We start from the raw sequence: 20115 nt of genomic DNA, 5'->3' as shown, positions 1-20115 counted from the left end.
AAAAAAATGTACACATCCGAATTAACCGAAAAGTCATCAAACACCTGTGGGGAGTTAAGGATCACTGTACCCCTTGTTACATGCCTTGAGGGGTGTAGTTTCAAAAATATTAAGCCATGTGGTTGTTGTTTTTCTTTGCTGTTATGGCACCATAGGGGCGTCCTAAATGCGACATGCCCCAGAAAATCTCCAAAATCCCACTATCGCTCCTTCCCTTCTGAGCCCTCTAGTGCACCCACAGAGCACTTTACATCCACACATGAGGTATTTCCTTACTCGAGAGAAATTGGGTTACAAATTTTGGGGGGCTTTTTCTCCTTTTACCCCTTGTAAAAATTCAAAAACTACGTCTACAAGAACATGCGAGTGTAAAAAATGAAGATTTTGAATTTTCTCCTTCACTTTGCTGCTATTCCTGTGAAACACCTAAAAGGTTAACAAACTTTCTGAATGTCAATTTTGAATACTTTGAGGGGGGCAGTTTGTATAAAAATTGTGTATTTTAGTATAATTGTTGCCCAATTAATAGATCATAGAAAACAAGACTTTTTGACATTGATAACCATGACACAGAAAGCATTCATGGTCTTTTTATTTAGGCAACCATCTAATGTAATAACATTAGGTATGGCTGTTTCATACACATCATGTATTAATGGTAAACTAATAGCTCAATTAATGTGAAGTAAATTCTGGTCAAGGTCAAACAAAAAATTATGTATGAAGACAGAATGCACAATGGCAAAATGCTAGCTAAATATAGGAGCAACCATAAGCAGTCAGGAAAACATGAGCACAAGATAATAGCATCAAAGCATACACATGAAAAAGGACTTTTACAGTCGATGTTGAAAAGGCTTATACATTCACTTCAATAGGTACTAACTATGAAAGTATATGCTGTGTACATAAAGAGGATATGAGACAAAAGAAGCAAGTGATATTTTCTCTTTATATCCACGAGAGTGAACATTTTATTATTTTACAAACTAGAAATATTTAATGTTGATACCCAGCACGAAAAGTTTTCGGTACATAAAGAATATTTACATATAGCGATTCTTTATATATTCCCTATAAGTTAACATGTCCTCTTTACCAAGCATCTGCATGATACCTTTGCCTGCCTGGATATGAGCATGAAATATATCCAGTGACTTTCTGTCAATCTTGGGTGGAGTCACTTCATATATGTTATCCTGAGAGAATGAAGAGATGCAGTTCCTGTAAGAAAAATACAAATACATAGGTAAAACAATTAAAAAGTACACAAATATTCCTGCACACTTCTTTAAGTTTATCTGTAGTTGCTAAAGAATTAAAAACTGTCATGGTTTTGTTTCACTTCTATGGCCAATCACAGGACACCACTTACAAAGTCCTTACATGCTAGAAAAAAAGTGCACTGAACTGAACAGGCTGGCACTGTCCTGGAGGGTGATTTACAGGAAACTATTATAGATGCATGTAGAGGGAATAAGCAAGTTATTATTGCACTGGGTTTTCAAGGTGCAGTGGGAGAAGAAAGGAAAACAGCAACAGTATCAAAGCAAGAAAAGAGTTAGATCAGAAAGGTTAGCAACAAAAGAGACAGAACTTTATAGGTGGGAAGTCCTAAATTATTGTTCCGGAACAACTTGGGCCTTCTGGAGGAGGCAGACAGGCTTGGTTTGCATTCACACATTCCAGACTCTCTCCTGCAAATAGGATTAGCTAAGCTCCACCTATACTACCTATGTTTTGTCTTGGTCTCTCTGCTGTTAGTGACCTAACAGGCAGTTAACAGCAAATTAAATAGAAGTGAGGCCACTGGTGTCAGAAATTTTTGACACCTTTAACGGGTTTAAGAAAATGAAGAGAGATCTGATTGTGAGCACTTCTGCTATCAAATGAGAACATTTAAGTGAAAGGATTCCACAAAATTTGAAGTTTAAAAATTACTTTGTGCAAAAATTATGGGGAATTTTTCATCAAAAAAAGTAACAAATTATACATTAATCTATTTAAATGTAGAGTTCTAAATATTGCCATAGATAGCGTTATTAACACATATGCATTAGTTTTATGGTTTGATAGCATGGTCTTGCCTAATACCTACAGACGTATAATTCCCTAAAGGGGTACTCAACCCCTAGGCATCTTATCCCCTATCCACAGGATATGGGATAAGTTAAGTGTCTGATCGCAGGTGGTCCGACTGTGCCCATTTAACTAGACTTAAAGGAGATATCTGGCCTAAAGTGGTAAACATAGAAACCTAAATAAATAAATTATATATGTGCTCACCATGACTCCACAGAGCATCCTCATTTGTTTCAAAATCGGATCCCCATAGCCCCCATAAACAGCCTTTGAAAATACAGCAAAGTGAAGCAAGAGACTACATTGACTATGAGACCCTGGTTTCCTGTGTGAGCTGCAGGGAGGGGCTGCCTTCAGAGAGTGAGCAGGTCACATGGTTAGAGATGCAGTGCATAATAATGAGGAAAGTGTGTGTCAGGGACAAATACACACGGCACACTGAAGCAAGGCTCTCTGAGCTAGGGAGAAGGGAGTCTGAAGTGTTGTCTACTGGCGGAGGCTAGTCATCATGTGTGATAAGATCTACTGGACTTTCTGCCTGGAGAAAAAGCTGAGAGAAACATGGTATGTGCTCAGCAAAGATTACAAGCATTATTAAATGCTTTAACGCCGGAAAAAACTAGGGGAGTTTGGAAATGTATCTATTTCATCCTTTCGGCTGCCTAGACTGCAATAGTCACTTGTTGGAAAACTCAATCTATTCCACATTTAATGAGATTCAAATTAAATTGGATTAAGGATAATCATAAAATTGACTAGTCTTCTTACGGACAGTGGATAACTTATTTAGGTACCTCCCCTTAACTCTCCTATTTCATTAGCGTCCCTTGTTCCTTTTACATACATGTAGGGTTCCTGGCCTCTCTCACCACCTTCCTCTTAGCACATCTTGTCTGTCTTCCGAGGTGTTTCTGTTTCTAGTTTGTTTTCTTGGCAATCCCAGGAACACTAGGTCTTAACATACCATTTTTGCCTTTGTTATTATGTATATCATATAGGGGATCTATATTCCCTAGTTTCTTATTTTATCCTTGCCGACCTATTCAAATTACTGTCGGCATGGTGGGTGATAAGACGATTGTCTATAATATTTCACTGTTATATCTGTTTGTGCTTCTTTCTGGCATATGACTTTAATTATCCTAAGTACATTGGTTTCGATTTGTTGTAGTCCTTGTATTCGGAAAAAGCAAAAATTTTATTTGTAATAAATAATGTCTCACTTAATTTTTTTTATTTTTTGTAGAACTGCAGGGATGTTTTATGATACAGGACAATTAACCAATAAATAAAGATATAAATAAGTTGTCATTGGAATGTTGATCATAAACATGCTTAATTTTTTTTCTCTGGCTACTTATTAAATGCATTGCATAACCTCTTAAGGATCAAGCCCATTTTGGCCTTAAGGACCAGGCCAAGTTTATTTTAGCATTTTCATTTTTTCCTCCTGCCTTCTAAAAATCATAACTCTATTATACTTTCATCCACAGACCCATATAAGGGCTTGTTTTTTGTGTCACCAATTTTACTTTGTAATGACATCAATCATTTACCATAAAATCTACGGCGCAACCCACATTTTTTTTTATTTATGTAGGGAAATTGAAAAGAAAACTGCAATTTAGCAAATTTTGGAAGGCTTTGTTTTCACGCTGTACACTTTACGGTAAGAATGATATGCTTTCTTTATTCTGTGGGTCAATATGAATAAAATGATACCCATGTTATATGCTTTTTTTTTTTTATAATTGTACCGCTTTAAAAAAATCTCAAACTATTTTAACAAAATAAAAAAAAATTGCCCTATTTTGACCACCTATAACTTTTCCGTATACGGGGCGGTATGAGGGATAATTTTTGCACTGTGATCTGTAGTTTTTATTGGTACCACATTTACTTCTATTTTACTTTTTAATCACTTTTTATAATTTTTTGGGGAATAAAATGTGACAAAAAAAGTAGCAATTTTGGACTTTTTTTTTACATTTACGCCATTCATCATATGGGATAATTAACATAATATTTTGATAGTTCGGACATTTATGCATGCAGCAATACCAAATATGTTTATTAATTATTTTTTATGCTTTTTGGGGGTAAAATGAGAAAAAGGGACAAGTTAAATTGTTATTGGGGAGGGAATTTTCAACTTTTTTTTTCACTTTTTATTATTTATAGCAATAATTTGATTGCTAATAATGTTCAGTGTTACCGGCAATCTTCTGCTCTGGCCTGCTTGATCTCAGACCAGAGCAGAAGACCCCACAAGATGGACGGAGGCAGGTGAGGGGACCTCTGTCCACCATCATAGATGATCGGGTACCCATGGCAGGTGTGATAGTCTACAGAAATAGTACGGATTTACAAAAGTACAGAAGGATTTTTATTAGTTTATAGAAGTCTATGGGACTTCTGGAAATAGGTGTTCTGATCGCATTAGTCTCGGGACATTGCCCCAACAAGGCTACATTTAAAACACATCCTACCGCCTGGGCCGGCGTTAGGGCAAGGCAATCCAGGCAATTGCCCAGGGCCCCCGCAGGGAGGTAGCGCATGCATGAACGTCACTGACGTCCGTGCGTGTGCCCATAGAAATGGAGGAGCGGAGCATCGTCACATCAAGGAGGACCCACGCATGGTAAGTTACCTGCACATCAGCTCCGGTGCTCCGACCAATGCTCCTCCGGTCCCAGGACCTACTGCTATGGCCTATAGGCCATAGCGGTAGGTCATGACCCCTGACCGGAGGAGCGGTGGTCGGAGCACTGAAGTGGGGCAGTACACAGGCATACAGCTAGCAGCCATACACTGTATATGGCTGAAGGTTGTATGTCTGGGGGAGCTATACTGCACCTAATGTGAGGAACTATACTGCCAACCTAATGTAGGGAAACAACAATCTAATGTGGGGGAACTATACTGTACCTAATGTGGGGGAACTATACTGCACCTAATGTGGGGGAACTATACTGCACCTAATGTGGGGGAACTATACTGCACCTAATGTGGGGGAACTATACTGCACCTAATGTGGGGGAACTATACTGCACCTAATATGGGGGAACTATACTGCCAACCTAATGTGGGGGAACTATACAAAAATATAAAATGGTACTATTCTGATCCCTATAACTCATATTTTTATGTATATGGGGATGTATGAGGGTAATTTTTGTGCTGTGATTTGTAGTTTTTATTGGTACCATTTTTGTTTTGATGGGACTTTTCAATTGCTTTTTGGATTTTTCTTTATGGTATTTGAAGTGATCTGGTTAGTGCACTATTACAACTTTTGGGGACCCACTTTTGATTTTGTCCAGGGCCACGCTAAGCCTAAAACTGGCTCTGCCTACCACAAGACCATCATGAGCTACTATTGATATCTTGAAATTCATGAATCTTTAAAGAGGTCTTCCAAGCCTAACAAAAATCTGTCAGCAGAATATGTAGTAAAAAGACATGTTGGACCTGAGCATAACCAGTTTGGTGCTCACTACAAATCACACTGCATGCACTATTTCTCCCGTTACCTCTCCCATCACAAAATAACGTCCGTTATTAACAAAGGGCTATGACGGGTTAAAACGGTTAATGTAAAAATCCCATAGACTATAATGGGATTTTTGTAACGCCCGTTTAATGTCCGTTTTTAATGGTTTTGTTAACGGGTCATTGTAACAGATCTTTAAAATGGAACATTCTGTAGTGTGAAATCGGCCTAACCTTTTGGTAAAATATGATGCTACAACTTAAAAATAATTTAAAACAATTGGTTAAAAAAACTGAAACAATAGATTAAGTCATAAATCTACATGTATGAAAGATAGTTCTTCCTAAGTGCATAGGAATATATTATGAATATAAATATGACAACTTAGTCATAATTAAGTTTATTTTAGCATATGTATCTAAACATTACATGAGATTGCTTCTCTAATAGATAACCGGTAGAGATGAGCGAACTTACAGTAAATTCGATTCATCACGAACTTCTCGGCTCGGCAGTTGATGGCTTTTCCTGCATAAATTAGTTCAGCTTTCAGGTGCTCCGGTGGGCTGGAAAAGGTGGATACAGTTCTAGGAGACTCTTTCCTAGGAATGTATCCATCTTTTCCAGCCCACCGGAGCACCTGAAGGCTGAACTAATTTACGCAGGATAAGTCATCAACTGCCGAGCCGAGAAGTTTGTGACAAATCGAATTTACTGTAAGTTCGCTCATCTTTAATAATCGGCACAAAAATATAAATCGGGAACACCCCCTTCCATTTACAACTAGTTTGACATCACAGTCTAAGTCTATTCGGCTCAAGATAATGAAACAGTTTTTAATATTCATATTTAATATAAATGGCACTGCTCTTTCTAAAATGTAATTTCTGTTGTAATGGCAGGAAGCTTTCCTTTTACCGTAATATCAGGTAGCCTAATAACAGAGCTAAGTGACTAAAAGTATAATTTCATACATTGGTGAAAGGAAATTACATAATCCTGTGCAAACTTTGCTTAACACAAAGGAAAACACAATTTTTTTTGTCCTGATTTTTCTATGCATGTTGTACAGGAAAGTTTTAACACTTGCAGCTAAAATGCAGTATACAAAACAGTATGGAGAATTTGCTGGGGAAACTTAAAAAAAAAAACTTCATGCTTCAGTATTTGCCTTAATAGTCATAATATCTTAAATTGTTAAGCTTTCAATCTGTTTCTATGTGCTTTGCCATAAAAAGTTGTATTCTGGTGTTACTTGAAAGAAAATGTATAAATTAGGACTTGTTCACATGTTTAAAATACATGTAGAACACTATAAGAGCAGCAGCATAAACAGAAACACAGGTCACACAAGCAATTTTAACTTTTTTTAAAAAGTGAGATGCCCTCGAAGCATCATACCAAGAGCATTTGGTGTTTTTTTTTTTTTTTGGGGGGGGGGGGGGGGGGGGACAGACTGATATAGAAGGTTAACCCATTGTGGACTCATGACCTGAATGCACATCATGGTGCCCTGCAACTTCGTGCACCATGGTGTACATTTAGGTCATGAACATGAAACGAGAGCAGGGGATGTGTTCGCTTCGCCCACAGGAGTTGCCGGATACTATAAGTAGCCAGGACCTTGCCGCTAATGGCAGACATGAGCAATCATGCTGATGTCTATCATTGAGCCTATAGATTCCATGATCAATGCTGATCACAGCATCAATAGGCAAAATGGAGGTGTTGGTGGTTCAGGTGGGCAAACCTGGGGGTCGGATGAGTGCCACTGGAGATCTCTTACCAACTTCTGGTTTACAGGATGGTCGATCTTGTGCAGTCTGCAGGGGCAGGCTTTACAAGAAGATCGCCAATAGTATTGATCAGTACTATGATATTACATTTTAATAAAAAGTACTTAGCAACCTCATGATTGCTCACCTCCATTCCTGTTCCGGCCTTGTCCTGTGTAGACATGCCTCTAGTAATGACATCACTAGAGGTGGAGCTACAAAGGAAGATAACAGAGCTAGAACGTGGCTCTGTTCAAATTGTGCATTTTTTTTAAAATATATATTGTGAACAGACCCTTTATAGCAGTGTTTACCAAACTTACCTCCGTAGATGCTGTCACTACTTATTATTTATTTTTTTAATTTTTTTTGTGACAAGAAAACGTAATAGTCTTGGCATGCTTCATTTTTGGGAAATGTCCAGTTATCTCAAAAATGCCTGAAAGAAATGCCAAACCCAAAAATGCAAAGTGGGTTTGGAAATTAAACAAATTCCATTCACTCCCTGCATTTTTGTGAAGAGTAGTATTAAGTGAAGAGTAGTAGATAGCAGCCAGGTAGTTAATGGGGGCCTTAACCTTAGTCTAGTGTTGGAGGCAACCCCCCAAAACTTAATTGCCTCTTGTATTGATCATTGTATTCGAGATTGGAGAGAAATAAGAGAATTTAATTGCTGTCATCTGACAGCTGTTTTACACATCTGACAAATTATCTCAGTGTTCAGCAGAAACATACCATGAGAAACAATATAGACATATTTGTGGTATAAATAACAATGCCAGGGCTTGTAGCTGGTAAACAAAATTAACAAAAAAAGCTATGCATGAAACAAAGCAACAGCATTCTAAAATAAAAAGGCATTACTGTTGTCCAGAATTATTTTTTATATCTTAGAATATAAACTGATAATATGTGAATGGGAGGGTACTTCAGTTCCCCTCAGCTGCCAGAAAACTGGGCACGGATCGGTGTGAATCAGCGCCGGAAAGTCCACCAAATCATAACGAACGTCTAGAGCAGATACTGATGTATCATATAAATGTATTTCTTTATTTCAAATCCACCACGACATAACAGGATAAAAGTAACGCGTTTCAGCCGGTCTTGCCAGCCTTACTCATACTAATGTACTTTTTGCTACAGCCATACCTTTGTAGGGAGGAGACCCATCAGCCAACATCAAGAACACCTGGTGTCAGGTGATAGATCCAGCCCTCACATAGGGGAAAATACAATAAAAGCATTTATTATGTATACAAAACCCTTATACAGAGATAAACATGATTATAAAAATATATGTAAATGACTGTATGAGAGATGGCACTATGATTAGAGAGAGAAAGAGAGAGAGAGAGAGAAACAAAGTCTATATAAAAAAATTCTAATATTAGTGAGGTATCAAAATAAATAATAATTATGTCTGCAATTTGACTTCTTTTACAACAATTGTAATATTATGAACTGATTCTTTTCTACATATGGCGCAGTCTCTTATATCAAATATCTAAATTTTTTTTATAGATGATTGCATATTCTTTATTTCTATAACTCACTAATATTAATTAATTTATATATATATATATATATATATATATATATAGACTTTGTTTCTCTCTCTCTCTCTATATATATATATTTGTAATCATATCTTTCCTGCAATAGTGCCATCTCTCATCCCATCATTTACATATATTTTTAGAATTATGTTTGCTATCTCTCTGTATAATGGTTTTGTATACATAATAAATGCCTTTATTGTATTTTTCCCTTTGGGGGGGGGGGGGGGGTTTGGATCTATCACCTGGCATTAGGTGTTCTTGGTGTTGGCTGAGGGGTCTCCTCCCTATAAAGGTATGGCTGTAGCAAAAAGTACATTAGTATGAGTAAGGCTGGCAAGACCGGCTGAAACGCGTTACTTTTATCCTGTTATGTCGTGGTGGATTTGAAATAAAGAAAGAATTTTATTGCACAAGTATCTGCCCTGGCCGTTCATAAACTGATAATAGGTAAGAAACATTTGCTTTATCATGTTCTTCATAATTTTTTTAATGCTTTTGTTGATTAAAATGGGGGAAACGGGGTGATTTAAATCTTCATTGAGGGAGGGGCTTTTCCCTATTTATAGCAATCATCAGATTGCTAATACTGTTCAATGCTATGCATAGCAGTATTATTGGTGATCTTATTCTCTGGTCTGCTGGAAGACAGATCAGAGCAGAAGACCCCAGGAGAGTGGCTTAGGCAGGTGAAGGGACCTACTTCCGTCATCTTGGTTGATCTGATCCCCCCGACAGTGTTGTGGGCGATCATATCAGCCATTTAAAGTGCCGCACTGCCGCAGATGCTGTGATCTGTATTGATCATAAAATCTGAGGGTTTAAAAGGGTATTTCCAGGCCAAAACTTTTTTTTTATATATATATATATCAACTGGCTCCGGAAAGTTAAACAGATTTGTAAATTACTTCTATTAAAAAATCTTAATCCTTCCAATAGTTATTAGCTTCTGAAGTTGAGTTGTTGTTTTCTGTCTAACTGCTCTCTGATGACTCACGTCCCGGGAGCTGTGCAGTCCCTATGGGGATATTCTCCCATCATGCACAGCTCCCGGGACAGTGATCATCATTGAGCAGTTAGACAGAAAACTTCAGAAGCTAATAACTATTTGAAGGATTAAGATTTTTTAATAGAAGTAATTTACAAATCTGTTTAACTTTCCGGAGCCAGTTGATATATATAAAAAAAGGTTTTGCCTGGAATACCCCTTTAACCCCTTAACCTGTTGGGGACGAAGGGCGTATGCATACGCCCTTGCGTCCTGGTACTTAAGGACGAAGGGCGTATCCATACGCCCGTGGCAATTTCGGCCCCCGCCGCGCGCCAGGCGGGGACCGGGCCGGGGTGACTGCTGATATCTATCAGCAGGCACCCCGTGCAAATGCCCAGGGGGGTCATTAGACCCCCCCAAGTCGGCGATCGGCGCAAATCGCAAGTGAATTCACACTTGCGATTTGCGCCGATTCCGGGTCATTACGGGTCTATGGTGACACGGTGACCCGGAATAGAAGGGGGATCGCGGGTGTCTAAGACACCCACGATCCCCCTAAAGCGATAGGAGTGAGGTGGCACGGGTGCCACCCCTCCTATCTCTGCTATTGGTGGTCTAGACGCGACCACCAATAGCAGATCTGGGGCGGAGGGGTTTACTTTCGTTTTCCCCGTCCTGCCCTCCCACAATAGGCGGGGCAGAACGGGGAAAACGAAGAGGAGCGGCGCCGGAGTCCACTTACCCCTCCGGAGGCAGCGGAGCGACGGGGATCGGCGGCGGCGACGGAGATCTGCGGCGGCGTGCGGCAGAAGAGGACGGCTCCCGGATGCGACGGAAGCCGGTGAGTAGTTGCATAGCAACATCTAGAGGGCTACAGTCTGAGACCACTATAGTGGTCTCTAGACTGTAGCCCTCCAGATGTTGCAAAACTACAACTCCCAGCATGCCCAGACAGCTGTTTGCTGTGTGGCCATGCTGGAATTTGTAGTTTTGCAACAGCTGGAGGTCTGCAGTTTAGAGACCACTGCACAGTGATCTCTATACTGCCCTCCAGATGTTGCAAAACTACAACTCCCAGCATGCCCACACAGCTGTTTGCTGTCTGGGCATGCTGGGAGTTGTAGTTTTGCAACATCTGGAGGTCCACAGTTTGGAGATCACTGTTCAGTGGTCTCTAAATTGTAGCACTCCAGATGTTGCAAAACTACAAATTCCAGCATGCCCACACAGCAAACAGCTGTCTCGGCATGCTGGGAGTTGTAGTTGCGTACCTCCAGCTGTTGCATAACTACATCTCCCAGCATGCCCTTCTGTGATCAGACATGCTGGGAATTGTAGTTTTGCAACAGCTGGAGGCACACTGGTTGGAAAATACTGAGTTAGGTAACAGAACCCAACTCAGTATTTTCCAACCAGTGTGCCTCCAGCTGTTTCAAAACTACAACTCCCAGCATGTACTGACAGACTGTGCATGCTGGGAGTTGTAGTTTTGCAACAGCTGGAGGCTCACTGGTTGGAAAATACTGAGTTAGGTAACAGAACCTAACTGAAGGTTTTCCAACCAGTGTGCCTCCAGCTGTTGCAAAACTACAACTCCCAGCATGTACTGACAGACCGTGCATGCTGGGAGTTGTAATTTTGCAACAGCTGGAGGTTTGCTTGCCCCCCCCCCCCCCCATGTGAACGTACAGGGTACATTCACACGGGCGGGTTTACAGCAAGTTTCCTGCTTCAAGTATGAGCTGCGGCAAATTTTTCGCCGCAGCGCAAATTCCTAGCGGGAAACTCACCGTAACCCGCCAGTGTGAATGTACCCTAAAAACACTACACTACACTACACTACCACCTAATAAAGAGTAAAACACTACATATACACCCCCTTACACTGTCCCCCCCCAATAAAAATGAAAAACGTATTGTACAGCAGTGTTTCCAAAACGGAGCCTCCAGCTGTTGCAAAACCACAACTCCCAGCATTTCCGGACAGCCACTGATTGTCCAGGCATGCTGGGAGTTTAGCAACAGCTGGTGGCACCCTGTTTGGGAATCACTGGCGTAAAATACCCCTATGTCCACCCCTGTGCAATCCCTAATTTAGTCCTCAAATGCGCATGTGCTCTCTCACTTTGGAGCCCTGTCGTATTTCAAGGAAACAGTTTAGGGCCACATATGGGGTATTTCCGTACTCGGGAGAAATTGCACTACAAATTTTGGGGGGCTTTTTCTCCTTTTACCCCTTATTAAAAGGAAAAGTTGGGGTCTACACCAGCCTGTTAGTGTAAAAAAAAAAATTTTTTACACTAACATGCTGGTGTTGCCCTTTACTTTTTATTTTCACAAGAGGTAAAAGGAAAAAAATACCCCCAAAATTTGTAACGCAATTTCTCCTGAGTACGGAAATACCCCATATGTGGGCGTAAAATGCTCTGCGGGCGCACAACAAGGCTCAGGAGTGAGAGCGCACCATGTACATTTGAGGCCGAAATTGGTGATTTGCACAGGGGTGGCTGATTTTACAGCGGTTCTGACATAAATGCAAAATAATAAATACCCACATGTGACCCCATTTTGGAAACTACACCCCTCACGGAATATAATAAGAGGTACAGTGAGCATTTACGCCCCACAGGGGTCTGACAGATTTTTGTAACAGTGGTCTGTGAAAATGAAAAATTTAATTTTTTTGTTTGCACAGCCCACTGTTCCAAAGATCTGTCAAACGCCAGTGGGGTGTAAATGCTCACTGCACCCCTTATTACATTCCGTGAGGGGTGTAGTTTCCAAAATGGGGTCACATGTGGGGGGGTCCACTGTTCTGGCACCACGGGGGGCTTTGTAAATGCACATGGCCCCCGACTTCCATTCCAAACAAATTATCTCTCTAAAAGCTCAATGGTGCTCCTTCTCTTCTGAGCATTGTAGTTCGCTCGCAGTGCACTTGACGTCCACATATGGGGTATTTCCATACTCAGAAGAAATGGGGTTACAAATTTTGGGGGGCATTTTCTCCTATTACCCTTTGTAAAAAAGTAAAATTTGGGGAAAAACCAGCATTTTAGTGGCAAAATTTTTTTTTTTCATTTACACATCCGACTTTAACAAAAAGTTGTCAAACACCTGTGGGGTGTTAAGGCTCACCGTACCCCTTGTTACGTTCCTTGAGGGGTGTCGTTTCCATAATAGTGTGCGATGTGTTTTTTTTTTTGCTGTCCTAGCACCATAGGGGCTTCCTAAATGGGACATGCCCCCCAAAAACCATTTCAGAAAAACTCACTCTCCTAAATCCCATTGTTGCTCCTTCGCTTCTGAGCCCTCTAGTGCACCCGCCGAACACTTGACATACACATGAGGTATTTTCTTACTCGAGAGAAATTGGGTTACAAATTTTGAGAGAATTTTTTTCCTTTTACCCCTTGTAAAAATTCAAAACCTGGGTCTACAAGAACATGCCAGTGTAAAAAATGAAGATTTTGAATTTTCTCCTTCACTTTGCTGCTATTCCTGTGAAACACCTAAAGGGTTAACACACTTACTGATTGTCATTTTGAATACTTTGAGAGGTGCAGTTTTTATAATGGGGTCATTTATCGGGTATTTCTAACCAGAAGACCCTTCAAATCCACTTCAAACCTGAACTGGTCCCTGAAAAATTCAGATTTTGAAAATTTTGCGAAAAATTGGAAAATGGCTGCTGAACTTTGAAGCCCTCTGATGTCTTCCAAAAGTAAAAACTCGTCAATTTTATGATGCAAACATAAAGTAGATATATTGTATATGTGAATCAATACATAATTTATTTGGAATATCCATATTCCTTATAAGTAGAGAGCTTCAAAGTTAGAAAAATGCTAAATTTTCAAATTTTTCATGAAATTTTTGCATTTTTCACCTAGAAAGGATGCAAGTATCGCCGAAAATTTACCACTAACATAAAGTAGAATATGTCACGAAAAAACAATCTCGGAATCAAATTTATAAGTAAAAGCATTCCAGAGTTATTAATGCTTAAAGTGACAGTGGTCAGATTTGCAAAAAATGCTCCCGTCCTTAGGGTCATAATGGGCTCCGTCCCCAAGGGGTTAAGGACTGAGCCCTTTTTCACCTTAAGGACTCGGCCATTTTTTGCAAATCTGACCACTGTCACTTTAAACATTAATAACTCTGGAATGCTTTTAGTTATCATTCTGATTCCGAGATTGTTTTTTCGTGACATAATCTACTTTAACATAGTGTTAAAATTTTGTGGTAACTTGCATCCTTTCTTGGTGAAAAATCCCAAAATTTGATGAAAAATTAGAAAATTTTGCATTTTTCTAACTTTGAAGCTCTCTGCTTGTAAGGAAAATGGATATTTCAAATATTTTTTTTTTTATTCACATATACAATATGTCTACTTTATGTTTGCATCATAAAATTTACGTGTTTTTACTTTTGGAAGACATCAGAGGGCTTCAAAGTTCAGCAGCAATTTTCAAATTTTTCACAAAATTTTTAAACTCGCTTTTTTTCATGGACCAGTTCAGGTTTGAAGTGGATTTGAAGGGTCTTCATATTAGAAATACCCCATAAATTACCCCATTATAAAAACTGCACCCCCCAAAGTATTCAAAATGACATTCAGTAAGCGTTTTAACCCTTTAGGGGTTTCACAGGAATAGCAGCAAAGTGAAGGAGAAAATTCCCAATCTTCATTTTTTACACTCGCATGTTCTTGTAGACCCAATTTTTGAATTTTGCAAGGGGTAAAAAGGAGAAAATTTTTACTTGTATTTGAAACCCAATTTTTCTCGAGTAAGCACATACCTCATATGTCTATGTTAATTGTTCGGCGGACGCAGTAGAGGGCTCAGAAGGGAAGGAGCGACAAATGGTTTTTGGGGGGCATGTCACATTTAGGAAGCCCCTATGGTGCCAGAACAGCAAAAAAACCCACATGGCATACCATTTTGGAAACTAGACCCCTCGGGGAACATAACAAGGGGTAAAGTAAACCTTAATACCCCACAGGTGATTCACGACTTTTGCATATGTAAAAAAAAAAAAAAAATTTTTTACCTAAAATGCTTGGTTTCCCAAAAGTTTTACATTTTTAAAAAGGGTTAAAGCAGAAAATACCCCCCAAAATTTGAAGCCCAATTTCTCCCGATTCAGAAAACACCCCATATGGGGGTGAAAAGTGCTCTGCTGGCGCACTACAGGTCTCAGAAGAGAAGGAGTCACATTTGGCTTTTTGAAAGCAAATTTTGCTCTGGAGGCATGCCGCATTTAGGAGGCCCCTATGGTGCCAGAACAGCAAAAAAAAAAAAATAAATAAATAAACCACATGGCATACCATTTTGGATACTAGACCCCTCGGGGAACGTAGCAAGGGGTTAAGTGAACCTTAATACCCCACAGGCGTTTCACGACTTTTGCATATGTAAAATAATTTTTTTTTTTTTTTTTTACCTAAAATGCTTCTTTTCCCAAAAATATTACATTTTTAAAAAGAGTAAAAGCAGAAAATACCCCTCAAAATTTGTAACAATTTCTCCCGAGTACGGCGATACCCCATATGTGACCCTAAACTGTTGCCTTGAAATACGACAGGGCTCCAAAGTGAGAGCGCCATGCGCATTTGAAGTCTAAATTAGGGATTGCATAGGGGTGGACATAGGGGAATTCTACGCCAGTGATTCCCAAACAGGGTGCCTCTCCAGCTGTTGTAAAACTCCCAGCATGCCTGGACAGTCAACGGCTGTCTGGCAATACTGGGAGTAGTTGTTTTGCAACAGCTGGAGGCTCCGTTTTGGAAACCATGGTGTACCAGACGTTTTTCATTTTTATTGGGGAGGGGGGCTGTGTAGGGGTATGTGTATATTTAGTGTTTTTTACTTTTTATTTTATTTTGTGTTAGTGTAGTGTAGTGTTTTTAGGGTACAGTCGCACGGGCAGGGGGTTCACAGTAGTTTCTCGGAGGCAGTTTGAGCTGCGGCAGAAAATTTGCCGCAGCTCAAACTTGCAGCCCGATACTTACTGTAAACCTCCGCCCATGTGAGTGTACCCTGTACATTCACATTGGGGGGGGGGGGGGGGGGACATCCAGCTGTTGCAAAACTACAACTCCCAGCATGCGCTGACAGACTGTACATGCTGAGAGTTTTAGTTTTGCAACAGCTGTAGGCACACTGGTTATGTATCACTGAGTTTGTGACCTTACTCAGTGTTTCAAAACCAGTGTGCCTCCAGCTGTTGCAAAACTACAACTCCCAGCATGTACGGTGCATGGTGTAAGGTGATTGCTGGGAGTTGTAGTTTGCAACAGCTGGAGGCACACCGGTCGTGAAACACTGAGTTAGGTAAAAAAAAACTCTTGAGTTTCACAACCAGTGTGCCTTCAGTTGTTGCAAAACTACAACTCTCAGCAGTCACCGACAGCCAATGGGCATGCTGGGAGTTGTAGTTATGCAACCAGCAGATGCACCACTACAACTCCCAGCATGCACTTTAGCTGTTTGTGCAAGCTGGGAGTTGTAGTTATACAACAGCTGAAGGTACACTTTTCCATAGAAAAAATGTGCCTCCAGCTGTTGCAAAACCATAAGTCCCAGCATGCCCATAAGGGAATGCTGGGAGTTGTGGTGGTCTGCCTCCTGCTGTTGCATAACTACAGCTCCCAGCATGCCCTTTTTGCATGCTGGGAGCTGTTGCTAAGCAACAGCAGGAGGCTGTCACTCACCTCCTGCTGCTGCTCCGTCGCAGGACAGTCCCTCGCCGCGGCCGTCGCTCCTGGGGCCCCGATCCCAACAGGGACGCCGGGGATCGGGGTCCCCAGCACCCGGGGTCTTCTTCCCGCACCCGCTCACGTCCTCCGGAAGAGGGGCGGAGCGGGTGCAGGAGTGACGCCCGCAGCAGGCGCCCTAATTGGTCGGCCGGTAAACCGGCCGACGAATCAGGGCGATCGTGAGGTGGCACCAGTGCCACCTCACCTCTGCTGGCTCTGGCTGGAGACCAGATTGACCCGGAATCGCCGCAGATCGCTGGACTGAATGGCATAATGACCCCCCTGGGCGATATGACGGGATGCCTGCTGAATGATTTCAGCAGGCATCCGGCTCCAGTCGCCAACCGGCTAGCGGTGGGGACCGGAATTCCCACGGGCATATGGATACGCCCTGTGTCCTTAAGGACCCGGAATGCAGGGCATATCCATACGCCCTGCGTCCTTAAGAGGTTAATGGCAGACATCAGTGCGATTGCTGATGTCCGCCGTTACAGGCGGGTCTGCGGCTGCTGACAGCCGCTGGGACCCACCGTGCATGAAGCGAGCGCAGCTCCTGCGCTCACATCATAGCCTTGCTGTAAATGTATGGAAATGTGAGCAAAGTTACTCACTGCAGCGCCGTACATTTACAGCGCATGTCTTTAAGGGGTTAAGATCTCCCAATACAAGGCATTGCTGTGTTGTGTTAATACATTCAAGATATCAATCTGTAATTACAAAACTCCTATTTAACAGCATTATAATCAACATCAAGCTGTCAAGGCCATATCTGGCATACTTTTAATCATGCTTTAATATTTCATTTGCTTGTTCCCAAGTCATGATTGCTTGTCTGTTTCTAATTTCAAGTAGGTGGCCCAAAGGCAAATTAAACAAGAGCACAGTCACTTTGTTCTCGAAAATTAGGTCAGAAGGCTCAGGTGACCTGGACTATTACAATGTTGAGTTAATTATAAAATTATTACAAGTGTCTGGCCTGGGCATAATATATATTGAACTAACAAACAGAAGAATGTAACCTCTTAAGGACCCAGCCCATTTTCACCTTAAGGACCCGGGCATTTTTTGCACATCTGACCACTGTCATTTTAAGCATTATTAACTCTGGGATGCTTTTACTTTTCATTCTGATTCAGAGATAGTTTTTTCGTTACATATTCTACTTTATGTAAGTGGTAAATTTTTGTCAATACTTGCATAAATTCCAAAATTTGATGAAAAATGTAAAAATTTTGCATTTTTCTAAACTTTGAAACTCTCTGCTTATAAGGAAAATAAACAGAACAAATTATACATTGATTCACATATACAATATGTTTACTTTATATTTTGATCAGAGGAAGACATCAGAGGGCTTCAAAGTCCAGCAGCAATTATCCAATTTTTCTCAAAATTTTAAAAATCAGAATTTTTCAGGGACCAGTTCAGATTTGAAGTAGATTTGAAGAGCCTTCTTTTTAGAAATACCCCACAAATGACCCCATTATAAAATCTGTACCCTTCAAAGTATTCAAAATTACATTCAGTAAGTGTGTTAACCCTTTAAGTGTTTCACAGGAATAGCCGCAAAGTGAAGGAGAAGATTCAAATTCTTATTTTTTTACACTCATGTTCTTGTAGACCCAGTTTTGAAAATTTTACAAGGGGTAAAAGGAGAAAAAGACCCCCAAAATGTGTAACCCAATTTCTCTTGAGTAAGGAAATACCTCATACATGTATGTAAAGTGTTTGGCAGATGCAGTAGAGGGCTCAGAAGGAAGGGAGCGACAATGGGATTTTGGAGAGTGAGTTTTTCTGAAATGTTTTTTGGGGGGCATGTCACATTTAGGAAGCCACTATGGTGCCAGAACAGAAAAATAAATAAATGGCATACTATTTTGGAAACTACACCCCTCAAGGAACGTAACAAGGGGGACACTGTTCCTTAACACCACACAGGTGTTTGACGACTTTTCGTTATAGTCTGATGTGTAAATGAATTTTTTTTATTTTATTAAAATGCTGGTTTTCCCCAAAATTTGATATTTTTACAAGGGGTAATAGGAGATAATGCCCCCAAAATTTGTAACCCCATCTCTTCTGAGTATGTAAATACCCCATGTGTGGACGTGGACGTGTGGAAGTGCACTGCGGGCGAACTACAATGCTCAGAAGAAAAGTCGTCACATTTGGCTTTTGGAAAGCAAATTTTGCTGAAATGGTTTTTGGGGGGGCATGTCGCATTTAGGAAGCCAAATGTGGTGCCAGAACAGCAATAAAGAAACCTACATGGCCTACTATTTTGGAAACTACACCCCTCAAGGAACGTAACAAGGGGTACAGTGAGCCTTAACACCCCACAGGTTGACAAATTTCGGCTAAAGTTGGACGTGAAAATGAAAAATTAGATTTTTTTCACTTAAATGCTGGTGTTACCCCAAATTTTTCATTTTCACAAGGGGTAATAGGAGAAAAAGCCTCTCAAAATTTGTAACCCCATTTCTTCTGAGTATGGAAAGACCCCATTATGTGGATGTAATGTACTCTGCGGGCGAACTACCATGCTCAGAAGAGAAGGAGCGCAATTGAGCTTTTGGAGAGAGAATTTGTTTGGAATGGAAGTCGGAGGCCATGAGTATTTACAAAGCCCCCCGTGGTGCCAGAACAGTGAACCCCCCCCCCACATGACCCCATTTTGGAAACTATACCCCTCACAGAATTTAATAAGGGGTGCAGTGAGCATTTACACCCCACTGGCGCTTGACAGATCTTTGGAACAGTGGGCTGTGCAAATGAAAAATAAAATGTTTCATTTTCACGGACCACTGTTCCAAAAATCTGTCAGACACCAGTGGGGTGTAAATGCTCACTGCAATTTAAATTTTGTATAGTTTTGTTTCCATAATGGGGTCACATGTGGTGGGGGGGTCTACTGTTCTGGCACTATGGGGGCTTTGTACACAAACATGGCCTTCAATTTTGGAAACATTCTCTCTCCAAAAGCCCAATGGCACTCCTCTTCTGAGCATTGTAGTTCGCCCGCAGAGCACTTTACATCCACATAGTATGTTCTTACTCAGAAGAAATGGGGCTACAAATTTTGGGGGGCTTTTCTCCTATTCTCCCTCGTGGAACTACACCCCTGACATTCCGTGAGGGGTGTTGTTTCCAAAATGGGGTCACATGTTGGTATTTATTGTTTTGCGATTATGTCAGAACTACTGTAAAATCAGCCACCCCTGTGCAAATCCCCAATTTAGACCTTAATTGTACATGGTGTGCTCTCAATTCGGAGCCATGTTGTGCACCCACAGATCCCTTTACACCCACATATGGGGTAGTTCCGTACTCAGGAGAAATTGTGTTACAAATTTTGGGGGACTTTTTTTCCTTTTACCGCTTGTGAAAATTAGAAGTATGGGGCAACACCAGCATGTTAGTGTAAAAAATTATATATTTTTAAACAAACTTTACCT

The 20115-nt window shown here is 40.7% G+C and overlaps 1 protein-coding gene across 4 annotated transcripts in view; it reads right to left on the bottom strand.

Moving 5' to 3' along the window:
- Nucleotides 1–556: 556 nt before the first annotated feature.
- FIG4 (FIG4 phosphoinositide 5-phosphatase) overlaps nucleotides 557–20115 on the bottom strand; it is a 653436-nt gene continuing 633877 nt past the window's right edge. For all 4 annotated transcript variants that reach the window (XM_056566306.1, XM_056566309.1, XM_056566307.1 and 1 more), the window contains exon 24: nucleotides 557–1224. In XM_056566306.1, coding sequence (XP_056422281.1) covers nucleotides 1047–1224 — 178 coding nt within the window. In that variant the 3' untranslated portion in view covers nucleotides 557–1046. The remainder of the gene's footprint in view (nucleotides 1225–20115) is intronic.

This window comes from Hyla sarda, chromosome 3 (genome assembly GCF_029499605.1).
Source record: "Hyla sarda isolate aHylSar1 chromosome 3, aHylSar1.hap1, whole genome shotgun sequence".
NCBI classification, from domain to species: domain Eukaryota; kingdom Metazoa; phylum Chordata; class Amphibia; order Anura; family Hylidae; genus Hyla; species Hyla sarda.
This window is presented reverse-complemented; position numbering and strand designations above follow the sequence as displayed.